Source organism: Serinus canaria, chromosome 1A (genome assembly GCF_022539315.1).
Source record: "Serinus canaria isolate serCan28SL12 chromosome 1A, serCan2020, whole genome shotgun sequence".
Lineage (NCBI taxonomy): Eukaryota > Metazoa > Chordata > Aves > Passeriformes > Fringillidae > Serinus > Serinus canaria.
This window is the reverse complement of record NC_066314.1, coordinates 68,434,883-68,448,183: the sequence shown is the minus strand read 5'-3', so window position 1 is coordinate 68,448,183 and position 13,301 is coordinate 68,434,883. Positions and strand designations below refer to the sequence as shown.

Sequence of the window (13,301 nt, the reverse complement as noted above, 5' to 3'; positions counted from 1 at the left end):
AATGCTCTTTATGATAGGAATGCCTCTAAGAACTCTTCTCCAAGGAACACTTCAAGAGGCAATAAAACAAATGATTGACAAACATTTCTCAGCAAGAATTTTGTGTGCTTTGATAGTCTCAAGAGGCCTTTGTTTCTTAGCATTGCAATTGTTTCCTGAAAGTTCATAAATGTTTTAAACCAGCTTATGTGCAAAACAAAAACACTTGAAACATTAGCTGGTGTTTCATCTGTTATTCCATTTAGTCTACACATTAAAATACAAAGAGAGGGATTAATCTCATCTCATTCCACTTCAGCTCCTGTAAACTTAATCATCTAGACTGAAATTTGTAGATTGATTGAAGGGGAAACCTCTGAAGAAGGATATGCATCTGGAAAGGTGAATTAATGCATAATAAAAGAAAAAAGGCAGAGGGACAAAAGATGACAGCATTTTTGCAGTGGTGCAAAAGCAAAACCTCAGGTTTCAGCTTTTATATTCTTCAGATTCTGTGGTGCTTTGGTCTGTTTTATATTATGGGATGGTGAGCTCTGTGCACAGAGCAGGGAGACAAAACAATTCCTGCTCCAGCTGGGCACCAAGGACAAATGAGCCAAATCCCAGCCCAGGAGCACAAACCCCGTGGGCTGGAGAGAGAAAAACAAGCAGGGTGGGAGTGCCTGGGCTAAAGCTGGGCTGGGACAATGAACTGCAAGGTGGGAATGGAGCAGAGCTGATCCCAGGGAGAGACCCTGTGCCCGGCCGGGCATTTTGGGGCCATTTTGGGTCATCTTGGGGGCAGCCCTGGCTGGGCTCTGGTGCTGCCCAAGGTGGGTCCATGGAGGAGATCCTTGAATAAATCCCTGCTTTATTCTTTAACTCGGTCTAGTCTCTGTTTTAGGGCAGCCTTGACAAGGCATCACACCCTACACCTCTGTGCAGCTTGAGAGTTAGCTGAGTTTACACCAGACAAGCTCCAGGAACAGAACAGAACAGAACAGAACAGAACAGAATAGAATAGAATAGAATAGAATAGAATAGAATAGAATAGAATAGAATAGAATAGAATAGAATAGAATAGAATAGAATATTAACCTTGGAGAGGTGGGGAATAACCCCACGTGCTCCTCAGTGAGGTGTGTGTGGAGAACACACTTTTGCTTTCCTGACAGAAGAAATTGACCTTTCTTTACTTACATAAACACTCTCATTTCTAAGCCCAAGAAAATTTGGATGGGTTTTTCTACAGACCCACTGTAACTAAAGGAAAATCAGCCTCAAAACTCCCTGTGCTGAAGATGTTGATGTCTGCCTGCCAGGGCTTTGGTGCCTCATGGTTAGACCAGGGAAAATGCTAGGGAAATAAAATCTTAACCTCAGGATCAGCTTTTTTGTAAAATCCTAAAACTTGGACCCAAGACCATCAGGAACTTCAGTTTCTTTATATGAATTAGGCAACTTTGATAATAATTATATAAATATAATATAATATATAAAATATAATTTTTACAAGCAATTTAATAAATAACAGAATTATTTATTAAATGGCTTGTAAAACAATTCTGGTTCTAAGAGGAGTGGCTTTGTTAGGTATTTTCAAAAAAAAACATCATGTGTTTACTAAATCGTTATAAATTATTTACAGACTAAAGTATTAAACATACCCACATGCACAATGAGATGTGCACACAGTGAACCTATTTTTACTCTTTGGGACTTCTAGTTGTATCCATTCTCAGTGAACTGTTTTTTTTTCAAAAGCAAAATTTTAATTGACATCAGGAGGGCATAAGGGCACCTTTGAAAAACAAATGTATTTGACATCACACACCAAACAGGTGGGGCACAATCAAGCAGCTTTAGTAATAGAACAGCAGCAGCAGAAGTCAGTGCTGGGCAATGGACATGTAAATAACCAGGACAGAAGAAGCCAGGACTTATCATGAAGCAGCAAAAATTGCAAAGACAGCAATGAGATGGATATGATGACCACTGGAAGATTAGCTTTTAAATACCAAAATGGGTTGGAGAAAAAGCAGACAAACCAGATGAAGCAGGGTAGCAAACTCTTTGATACCCACATCCTCGCCAGTTCGTGTTCCAGTGCAAAATTTTATCTCCAAAAGCTTTGACCCGTTTGAGAACAAAGGTGCCGCACATTTTTCATGTCATAGAAATTCACATTGTTTACACATTGCATATGGAAAAACAAGGAAATCACTTACCAAGGATTAACATAAAATGCCAAAAGATAATCAGTCCAAAGGCATGAGGGTAGCAGAGTTAGGAAAGCAAATACACTTCTACGCCTGTGAGCATTAATAAATAACACACATAAAGATGAAAAAGTGAGGAGAGTTAGTAAGACAAACAGAAATCAGGAGATCAGCAAATTCTATTTTAAATATCAGCTAAACCCATAAATCCTACTTCTTACTTACTTCCTAATCATATTATTAGCATCCCTAGAATTTTTGCTCCTCAACCTGAAGGACTTTCAGCTATCCAACACAAAATTCTATATGGTCAAAGTTAGTGATATGTCTTATCATATTGATTCAGGCCTGTTATTCCTAATTTTCAGAGAGTAAAGTGGGCAGGAAAACAACATTGACAGATTTCCAGCCATTGTATTGGTAGTATTAAGCCTATTTTCAATGTTTTGAGATATTCAGTATTGATATGGTTTGTTTTATCACACACATAATCTACCACGTTTGTTCCTGCAAGTGATCCTGTGGATATCAGATCTATATCAGAGATAAATTCAGATGCTTCCAACATCTCTTAATACCATCTATTGAGTCAGATTTCTCAAGGCATCCCTATAATACTTTGCAGAGTGCTTTAAATTCTTTCCTAGGTTTTCATCTAAACATTGCTTGAACAGTTCTTCTCACTGTGCTTTCTGTGAATAACAACGTACACCAGATTTTACTGTGGCTAAAGGAAATATGAGCACAAAATCATTCTAAACTTCTGTATTTGCAAGCTGTTTACCAAGTTCTGTGTGAATTAATTCAGGAAACCCACTCAGGCCTGTTCTACCTATTGGTGAAATGGGCTTCAGGTATTTTGAAAAACTCATAGAACTTAAAAAAGCTTAGCTCCAGTAAAAGGTTTGGTTTTTTTTATTAGTCAAATACACCCTCAGGGTGGAGTTTTTTTCCCCATCAGAAAATGATGATACCATTCTTCTGCAGCTGTTCTAAAGAGGAAACACAAAGTTAAATTTCCTTGTTCAGTACCCTTGGCTCTTATCAAGTTGGTAGATACTGTGTTTTCCCTGATAAATCAGTCATGTCAAATTGAATCATCTCTAATCTCAATCTGCCCAGCCAGTGAGGAAATCTTCTGCCCATGCAGTGAAAACTCCAAGTTATGCTTTAATGAGTTTTGCTGCTGTAGAGGAAATGGGCAGTGCAGTTTCTGCAGGGCACCTGCCCCAGGCTTTGTAGGATTTGTGTGGCTCAGCCAGAGGCAAGAGCCCTTTCTGATCAATCATACAGCACAATAACTGCACAATCAGAGTGAGGCATTCACATCCTCTGAACACAGAGAGAATTCTGGAGAAGCACAGAGAGAAGAAGAGAAAACAGTTCTTATCTCTGCTTGCTGCTCCTGTTGTTTTTGCACATGTGGAATGTGTTAGGAAGGTTGTGCACCTGAAGGGATTTGGTGACTGGATTCAGGTGATGGTTGTTTATGTTAATTAACCAATCACTCAAAGCTGGGTCCTGACTGGCAGGAGACAGTCAAGAGTTTTCTTTTACTGTGCAATTTACTGTAGTATAGTATTATGTAATATAATATAGTTTTACTAAAGCATTTGTTCAGAATTCTGAATCAGTGGAGTCAGAGGCCAATCATTCACCGTGTTGGGGTCACTCTGAATTCAATATCAGACCCTTAAGGCTCATTTGTGGTTTGAGTTTCTATGGGGCTGGACTGAGGATGAAATCTGGTTTTCCATAAACAGATCTTTGGTGCCACAGAGGTTTCCATGAGGCCCTGGAGAGAGAAGTGATGATGTTGCTGGAATACTTCTCCTTCCTTTGAGAAACTCCACGTGAGGCTTTTACTTCCTCTTGCCTGCAGAGGCAGAAGGAATTATTCAAGCCTGGGCTTCTTTCATTGCCAATCCTCACAAGAATTTTCCACACTTTATCAAATCACTGGCTAACACACTTGCAAACTGATTTATATTCACAGACTAGGAGCTCTGACAGCTAAAGCAATTTATTTTATTCAACACATGAAAAATGTGTAATTGCCTAATAAATACAATACTGGTTTTTTCTGCAATCATGTAGTCCTTCACATCCTGCTCAGGCATACAGAACAACTTAATTAAAAGAAGGAGATGCAGAGATTGCTCAAACCCTGAAAAGTCAACTGAGCTTCCCTTAGGAGTTAGTGGATATGCCCATGGCTCCCTGACTGCATCCCTGGAATAAGCCAACCCTTCTCTCTGGTTTTAGGGCTGAATTTCCCACCTGCCTGCCTTGATGGATTGTGAATCTGCTCTTGACATTAGACAACAGAGGCACACAAAACAACTCTCAGAGAAATAAGGACCATAAGATAAGGACACACTGCCTTCAGTTACAAAAGGCTTGTGGAGATATTAAGCAGGAATGCTTTCCTCAGTTTAAATTTCATAACTTAATTTATGAATGTATACATATATGCATATACACACACACATACATATATATGCTAAATCAAGCAAGAACCTTCACTTTCACATCCAAACCTATTAATTCCCTTCCCATTAATAAAAAAAAAAAAGCCTTTTATGGTTTTAATAATGTCTGTTGCTAGTTCAATAATTTCATTCAAGCTTGGCTATTTAATTAACATGAGTGTTTGATCTTCTGACTTTTTTGCCATTAATATAGCCCAAGCAGGAGAAGCTGAGGGATGGTTTCATTTGTACTGCATACAGCTGGCTGCTATTAAAGCAAAACCAAGCAAGTGAAGCTTGTTTAATATCCAGTTAATTAGCAGCACAGTGAGATATTGACAAGATTTGCTGGGCTTGTTAGTTCAGTTTGCAGCTTATTAGCAAAAGGCTTGTGGTGGTGCAGTGTCAATCCAGTTAATCCCAGCCTGGCTGGCAGGCTGTGTCCTGTGAGGTCATGGAAAGCAGTTCCCTGTGCACCAACTTTTCTTTCCAACTTCTCAGCTGTCAGCAGAGCTGACCATGGGTGTAAAGGCATGTATTTTCTCCTGACCTACTGGAATGGGGCTGATGTCATCCTTTTAAGTGTCTGTGCTTGGAGTTGCCTTGAAGGAGAAGAGGTTTTTGCAGAGATTGCTAACAACAGAACAGTTAACCTTGGTCCTTTTATTATCAAAACCACTCATTTGATTATCAAAAAAAGGGATGGAAATGACCATACTGCCAGTCAGAGGCTCTCAGAGCCTTTACTTCTCTAAAAGCTAATCCTACAGATTTTCTTTGTTCAAATACCTCTCTTCAGCTGATGGTGACAGAGATGATTTACAGTCCATATCAGTGCCTGCAATTCTTGCAGGTGATTTTCTAGACTAGCAAGATCTATTTAGGGTTTTTTTTTTTGTTTTTCAACAGCACTGAACATCAAGCAACAGTACATATTTGAGTTGGCTTTTCCTTGTAACATAAGGAAATATTTATTCAAGGCACTGTATGAAGACAGTTGGTAATTAGTTATCTACAAATAGGTTTACTCCTGAATGCAAAATACATGGAAATGCTAATGAGTTTATAGATCAAGTTTCTACAGTTGTGTTATTTTAGGAAATATGTCTGTAAGAGAAAGGAAAAAAATAATCCTCCCCAAACACATCTATGCAACTTGGCTGACATGCAAATACATCATTGCCTACTAAAAATAGCAGGTGACAAAATGCATGTCTTCAGTCATCATTCAAGAAATAAAATACATCCAAGGAATAAAATATAAAATTAACAAGCCTAGTAGTTTTATCCTAAAGAGGGACATCAATGAGATAAAAAAATAAGCACTTTAAGATTATAGATAACATTTGCCAAAAAGCAGAGACGGGGGAAAAACAAAAGCATTGCTTCAAAGACTCACCAGTTATAGGGGAGCTTTCCATCTCTCTCCAAAGATGCAAAATTCACAAAGGTCCCAGCCCCACACTCCCTGTTCCAGGAAGACCATTAGGTAAAAAGTTACTATTTTTGGTTTCACAACACTTGCAAAGAGCTGAATTTAACAGAGAACTCTTGGAGCTGTGAGTGTTCAGCACTTCCCTACATCTGTGACTAGGTCTGAGATAATCTGTAATGCACAGAACTAGAACCCCTTGATTGTGCTTGTCCAAAACCAATAAATGTTTAACACCACCTGAGATCAAATTGCCTAAAAATGCTGCAAAAGAATGAAATTCTCAAATAGACCTTATTTTCTGTCCTGATTTCTGCTTTCCATGGCATGGCACCGGCCTCAGTGCACAGCTTAAATACTTACCTTCCTACCCTAAATATTCATTGTTCCCACTCTAAGGAGAAGTTGTTTAATTGTATCCTTTTTACAGGACAATTATAGGTGATTTTCAGTTATGAAAATAACTGTAGGGAAAAGAAAAAAAATCCTGAATAACATTCTAGCAGTGTCTTTATCACAAGTCCATTATTTTCAGCTATGAATTATAAACTAATTTGTTTTCTTGATTTAAGCTAACACTTGCTTGCAGCTTCTTTCTGGATTTATTTTTTAAAATTTCCTTCTGGGGTGTTTATCTTCTGTGACTAGAAGCAGTAATGAAGAGAAAAAGCTTTGGGCTGGCTGCTCAGTAATTAAATAGAAAATAATTAATTTAGCTGGGATTTTCAGAGCCAGTTACATGCAAAAGGAACAAACCATATAATGTTTTCTTAAAAAGATAACTTGAAACATATGTGTGATGTGGTCATCTATTGCATGGAATACACAGACTAGACACAACACACCAAATCCAGCATCTGCTAGGTTGTTAAATACAAGATTTTGTTACATAAGTTTTTTTTACATGAAATAATTTTTTTTCTTGACACAGTACAGTAAATTAATATAAAATATATAATATAGATTATAAAAGGACAAAGACTCTGTGACACCTTCAAAACTAGTAGGTAAACCAATTTATATATATGTATACACAGAATATACTGGGTTTGGGGAAACTTCCACAGCTCACACAGGCCACAACAACCCACATTAAAGTGAACTCTTGCAGGTAAGATTGCCTAGAAAAGGAAATTGAATTTCAGTATTCAGGTACAAATGATTGGTGCAGACTGGCAAATGGTGGGAGAGAGACTTGCTAGAAAATGTTTTTTTTTGGTTGGGAAAGAAAATCTCCTGTTCCAAACCATATCAAAGACTTACAAAGAACCTCAATGTCCTGCTCGTGCCCATTGGCCTCAGATCCTAATTGTCATTAATGTCCCTGACACAGCCCTTTTGTAATATGGGATTGCACTTATGGATTAGATGCTGAAAAGCTCAGAATAAGACAGAGCTTGAGGCTTGTCAGTCAGGTCAAGAGTGAAAATAGAAACAAGGAGAAGATGTGCTCAACAGCAGAACGACAACTCTTTTGGAGACACCCTGTTCACAAGCACCTCAAGCAGCACCCACACAGAAGCATTCTCAGCTGAAACTATTGCCATGATGTTTGTCAGTGTCTGATTGGGGTTTTTTGGGGTTTTTTTGTTTGTTGGTTTGCTTTTGTTTTGGTGTGGTTTGGGTTTTTTTGGTGGTTTTTCGTTTGCTGGGGTTTTTTGGTGGTTGGTTTTTTTTTTTTTTTTTTTGACCTTTTTTTGGTAATTAGCAGAAATCTGGACTTACCTGGCCATTTGTAGGTGTTTCCTCCTGAGAACAACAAGAGTGACCAGCAGCAGCCCAATCAGGAGGATGCTGAGGATGGCCAGCACGGAGATTACCACGACGTTGGGGTTCATCTCAGTGACTGCACAGACAGAAGATTGCTCTCAGTTATTCAGTTCAGAAGCATTGACATTTTGCCTTGGTTTTGTTTTTCCCTGAGTTGTGATAATGTTATTTTTTTAAACTTATCTCAAAGGGCCTGGAGTGTTGGAGAGAGAAAAATCTAGCACAGGAGATAAGGGGAGAGTGTGAATAGCTATTGCTCTTAGAAAATTTCTTTGGGAAATGCCTTCACCCCAGCATTTTTGTTAAACTTTAACATGTTCTGATTTATTATGTTTTTCCTCTTTAGCTGACATTTATAACACAAGGGAAAATGGTGAAGGTAATACAAAATACAGATATTCATCATCATCTATGTCTCCAAAGCACATTTCCACTCTCAATCTGTTCTTCAACAATAATCAATGCTTTTTCTGACCAGAAGCAAAATAATAAACTGGGGATTTGGAACATTCTGGGTGGAAATTGCTTAATTACTCTGGAAAATGACATTCCCAGGGATCCTCCCTCAGGAGCCTTTTGGCTCTGACTGCTGAGGACCCTGCAGAGAACTTTCTCCTCTCTTACTTCTTTGCTGAATGCAGGAAGCCTTAGCAGCTTATGAATGTGATTTTCCTCTTTGGGCTTGGCTGAGAAAGCATTTTTCTCCATAAATATCATCAAGCAGTCAATGTCATTATTGACTGAAGCTGATATTTAGTATTGACACAAACTCCATCCCTGATTTCTAAAACCCAGTCCAGAACCGAGCCCCTAGTTTATATTTTCCAAGTGGGGCCTTTTCTAAGGGCTTCCCAAAGCTTCTCCTCCATCCCATCCTCACCTGGCAGCCTTTCCATAATACAAACAACCCCTGGGGCCAGCAGTACAAACAGCAGCTTTAGAAAGAAGGGGAATGAGGCATTCACACTCTCTGAAAAATCCCTTTGCCCAGCTGTGGTGGTGTGCACAGGGGTCCCAGGGTGAGGGAAGAGATAAGGATCTGACTCCATGTTTCAGAAGGCTGATTTAGTATTTTATGATAGATATTATGTTAAAACTATACTAAAAGAATAGAAGAAAGGATTTCAGCAGAAGGCTTAGCTAAGAATAGAAAAGGAATGAATAACAAAGTTTTGTCTCTGACTGAGACAGTCCAGACAGCTGGACTGGGATTGGCCATTAATTAGAAACAACCAGATGAGACCAATCCCAGATCCACCTGCTGCATCCCACACCAGCAGAGAATCTTGTTTGTATTTCATTCCTGAGGCCTCTCAGCTTCTCAGGAGAAAAAATCCTAAGGAAAGGATTTTTCATAAAATGTGCCTGTGACACCCAGCTTCCCTGGGTGTCACAGGCACATTTTATGAAAAAAATCCTTTTCTCCTGGGAAGCTGAGAAGACTCAGAGAAAAGGAAAACAATAATTATCTGATTTGCTTCTCCTGTGCTGTGCTCATGTGGAATGTGTTGGAGATTGTTTACACACAGGTGATTGTTTCTTGGACTTTGATGGGAGTTGTTTTGACTCAATGACCAATCAGGGCCAGGCTGTGTCAGGACTCTGAAAAGAGTCACAAGTTCCATTATTATCTTCTTAGCCTTCTGTCTGTATCCTTCCTGTATTCTTTAGTATAGTTCAGTATAGCATTCTTTAATATAATATAGCATCATAAAATACCAAATTACCCTGCTGAGAACATGGAGTCAGATTCATCATTCCTCCCTGTTGTCATTGGGGGCAACCCAAATACAACAGGGGAACAGATGGAGCTGGATGAGGAAGGAGAAGGAAGCAGGGAGGTGCTGCTTACCCATGGTGGAAACTGCAATGAAGGTGGGGATGCTGGGGCTGTTGTGGCTGAAGGTGGTCACGCTGCAGTTGTAGGAAGTGGCAGGGGTCAGGCTGGAAATGGTCACAACGTGGGAGGAGACAGTGACAGGTTCCTGCAGACATGGGGAAAAACACTCTGGAGTTTGTGTGTCCATAAATGCAAGAGCACAAATCAGTATCTGACAGGTAAAGCCAGGTCTGGTGGAAGAAATCGGCGCTCTGAAACACAGGAAAGGCAACCAGGGCCTGCCCTTGACAGCAGGCAGGTAGTCTGGCTGAAAAGGGGGGAGGAACAGGGGTGAATGCAGCTGCAAGGACACCCCAGAGCCTTTTTGGGAGAAGGACCTGTGCCCCAGGGTGGGCTGGTCAGGCACATGAGTGGGAAAGCACTGAGACCTCCAGGCCACCCCAGAGGTGGACACAGCTCATGAGCTCTGGTTTCTAAGCCATGCAGGCGTGAGGAAAACCAAGTTATTTTTCTTCAAAGAGCAGCCAAGGCAGTCACAACCTCTGCTGTGAATGAAATCACAACTCTGGTTTGAATGCATGAAATCTCTGCCTCTGAGGCATCTCCTCTGGGTGGGGAGACCTGTGAGCCCTTTTGAGGGGCCAAGGTGAAAAACAAAAGCTAGAGCAAAGTCTTTTGTTAATAATTATGATCAAACACCCTACACCTCAGTTTTTCTAGCTGGCAGAAACTCTACATAACACATTTATACAGTGTGCTCATTACTGTGACTCTTGTGAACACTTTTTGGGGATTTTAAATGCTGATAGAGCAAGAGAAAATAAATACAGCAAGAACAACACGTGCATTGACTTAAAGAAAGAGTTCCTTAAGGCTCTGTGTTTTCTGGACTGTCCAGCAGAAGCAGGAGTGGGTTAGAGTTGTAAAAACAGGGACACTGAGCCAGTGGTTTAGAAGGGAGAGAAGGAGAAGTTTGATGGATGAACCCACTCCAGATGGGGAATGCAAGGTGCTGTAACAAGTCCCAAGCACTGGATCTCTCCAAGAGCCTGTTGTAGCCATGGCCTAATCCTGAACTCCTGCTGCAGAGCAATTCTGAGGTACATTGTGCAGACATGAGTGTAAAGGAGGAGACTTTTATTGCCTGAGCTGAAAGGAGGAGCCACGCTTTTGCACTTGGGCTTGGTTGCATGTTTCCATCTTCCCCTCTGGGAAATTTAAATTGGCCAACTCAAATCCAAGATGTTCAAACTCGGAAAGCTGTTGCTTTTCATTTAACTGATTTAAAGATGCAAGGAAAGGGACAAAAACGCTCATGTAATTAGCATGGAGAATCACAAAGAATTTTCACCAGCCTACTTGGAAAACATCCCTTTTTACAGTTCAGAAAGGGGCCCTTCCCACTTTTTCATGGAGACAGAAAAGAGAGTGATGGATCTAATGAGGAGTGAGCTGACAATCTCTGCATTATCCAGGGCCAGATGTTCCTGTCAACAATGAGACTCCCACTGAAGCATCTGCCAGATGAAGCAGTCTTTTCCTGATGTTCTTAAAACAGATCTGCTCTGAACTGAAGTTGCAAATCCTCTGGTTCTTTCCTTGCCTGATCCCATCACTATTTTGAATCTCTGGTAAGTGATGACAATGACTTCAAGACCTTTGCTATTCAGCAAGAAAAAGCAGGAATCTATGGGGGGAATCTAAATGATCCAAAAGATTAAAGTGCATGTAAGCATTTTTTCTTCCTTTAGTCATTGTCTGTCTCAATTTTAAAAGAATATTAAATAATTCAGACTGATCTTCCATAGGACTTAAGAGTGTGCAGGTCTTTTCCATGGTAATCAGTGGTTTAAGTAGGCAATTTTTCACTTCTTTCTCAATGATTCCCCATTACGTGTCACAGTGCACATGAGAGAATAATGTTTTGTGGCATGTAACCACAGTGATTCATTTTACCATCAGCTAAAGCACAAAGTAAACCTCACATGATGCACAGCATTGAATGCCAAGGAATTAAAACTACTGCTGCTCTCTGTTTTTCACTGATCACCACTGCCCATCTAAATACTATATATTTAAATTGGCTGCTGAGCACAGGTACCTGGCTGGACAGAGAGAAAAGGAGATTCATGTGTGAGGCTGAGGAGGTGGGTCTTGAAGACAGTACCCTGAGGTAAAAATAATATAAAATGCATGAGGAGCAGCCACATTTGCATAAAGGTACTCTTGGAATAGCAAGGAAGCTCCTACTGAACTTCAGTTAGCAGATCTGAAAACCAGGAGTAAAGTATTCCAGAAATAAATAGATCAGAAATCTTATGGCATTTAATATGTCTATTTTTCCCATTCTCTATGAAGCTACCTGACCAATTTTCCCTTCTTGCTGGTTGGCATTCCCTCAGTTTTGTGGCCTGTTAGGTTTTGCACAGTGCACCAGAGCCATTCCCACTGGCACTGTTGGATGCACACAGTTTCTCTCCAACCAGTCACACAACCTCATCAATAAGACAGAGGCCAACCTTAATATTGCAAAATAATGAAAACATTTTAGTATTTGAAGCCTAGCTTTAGTAGTTTAGCTATAAAATTTTAATTCTGGGATGAAGAGTGGACACCAAAGAAGAGACACATACCTGGGCTTTTGTTTCCTGGCCAGATCCAGCCTGCTGGCAGTAGACTTCAAAGAAATCAGCCACTCCTTCTTCCACCCACAGCAGAGTCACAGAGGTCTGAGTCTTGTTGACAGCAAACAGTGATTTTGGAGGGGCTGGTTCTGGTGTGAGAGAAAAATCTCCTTTCATTAAGCTTATCTTTAAGTTTCCAGACAACTGAGAAAAATGAAACAATTGAAAGCAATGCCTGATGCCCTGCTATCTTTCATTTCCTTCAGATAAAGTCTACCAATGTAAATCCTCTCATGATGACAAACTACCCCTGTAAAATGGGAAGATGATGAAGTGTGTTGGTTTTTCTTCTCTATTTAAACTGTTCTCTGTTTGGACAGATGGATAATTACTTCACTTCCCTTTTCAGCAGAGCCCTTGTTTGAGGATGATCAGTGGATTCTATTAATAGAACAATGTTAGCAGGAACTCCTTCAGAGAAGATCACTGTCCACCTGTTAGCCACACATTTGGCCTGAGAAGGCTTTTCTTCACAAGGCTGCCCAGGAGATTATAAAGAAGCAGCTTCCCACAAGCAAAGGCTGCCTAGGTTCCTTTAATTGCAGCAGAGAAAATATTTAGCCAATTAACCAGGTTAAAAAAAAACCCAAACCAGTAGGGTGGTTTTTTTTTTTTTTTTTTTTTTTGTTTGTTTTGTTTTGTTTTTTTTTTTTTTTTTTTGGTGTGTGTGTGTTTTTTGTTGTTGTTGTTGTTTTTTGGGGTGTTAAGGGGTTTTGGGTTGTTTGTTTTTCTGGGTTTTTTTTTTTTTTTTTTTTTTCTCCTCTGGCCAGCATTTAAGGGCTACTGGATCTGTGTTGACTGCCATGAGCTGCAGGAATGCAGAGGTCCAGATCTCCAGAGGTCCTCAATTAATTAGTTTGATTTTAAATCCTTTTGTGCTGGATGAAGTGATGATAGGCAAACAAA

General features: G+C 40.0%; 1 protein-coding gene across 1 annotated transcript in view; it reads right to left on the bottom strand.

Moving 5' to 3' along the window:
- Positions 1 to 12,659, bottom strand: part of PTPRO (protein tyrosine phosphatase receptor type O) — a 28,878-nt gene extending 16,219 nt beyond the window's left edge. Inside the window, exons 1-4 of the mRNA XM_050986485.1 lie at positions 12,345 to 12,659; positions 9,724 to 9,856; positions 7,827 to 7,947; positions 6,069 to 6,137 (exon numbers count right to left, since the gene is read on the bottom strand). Of these exons, the coding sequence (XP_050842442.1) occupies positions 6,069 to 6,137; positions 7,827 to 7,947; positions 9,724 to 9,856; positions 12,345 to 12,512 (491 nt within the window). The 5' untranslated portion in view covers positions 12,513 to 12,659. The remainder of the gene's footprint in view (positions 1 to 6,068; positions 6,138 to 7,826; positions 7,948 to 9,723; positions 9,857 to 12,344) is intronic.
- Between the last annotated feature and the right edge of the window lie 642 nt (positions 12,660 to 13,301).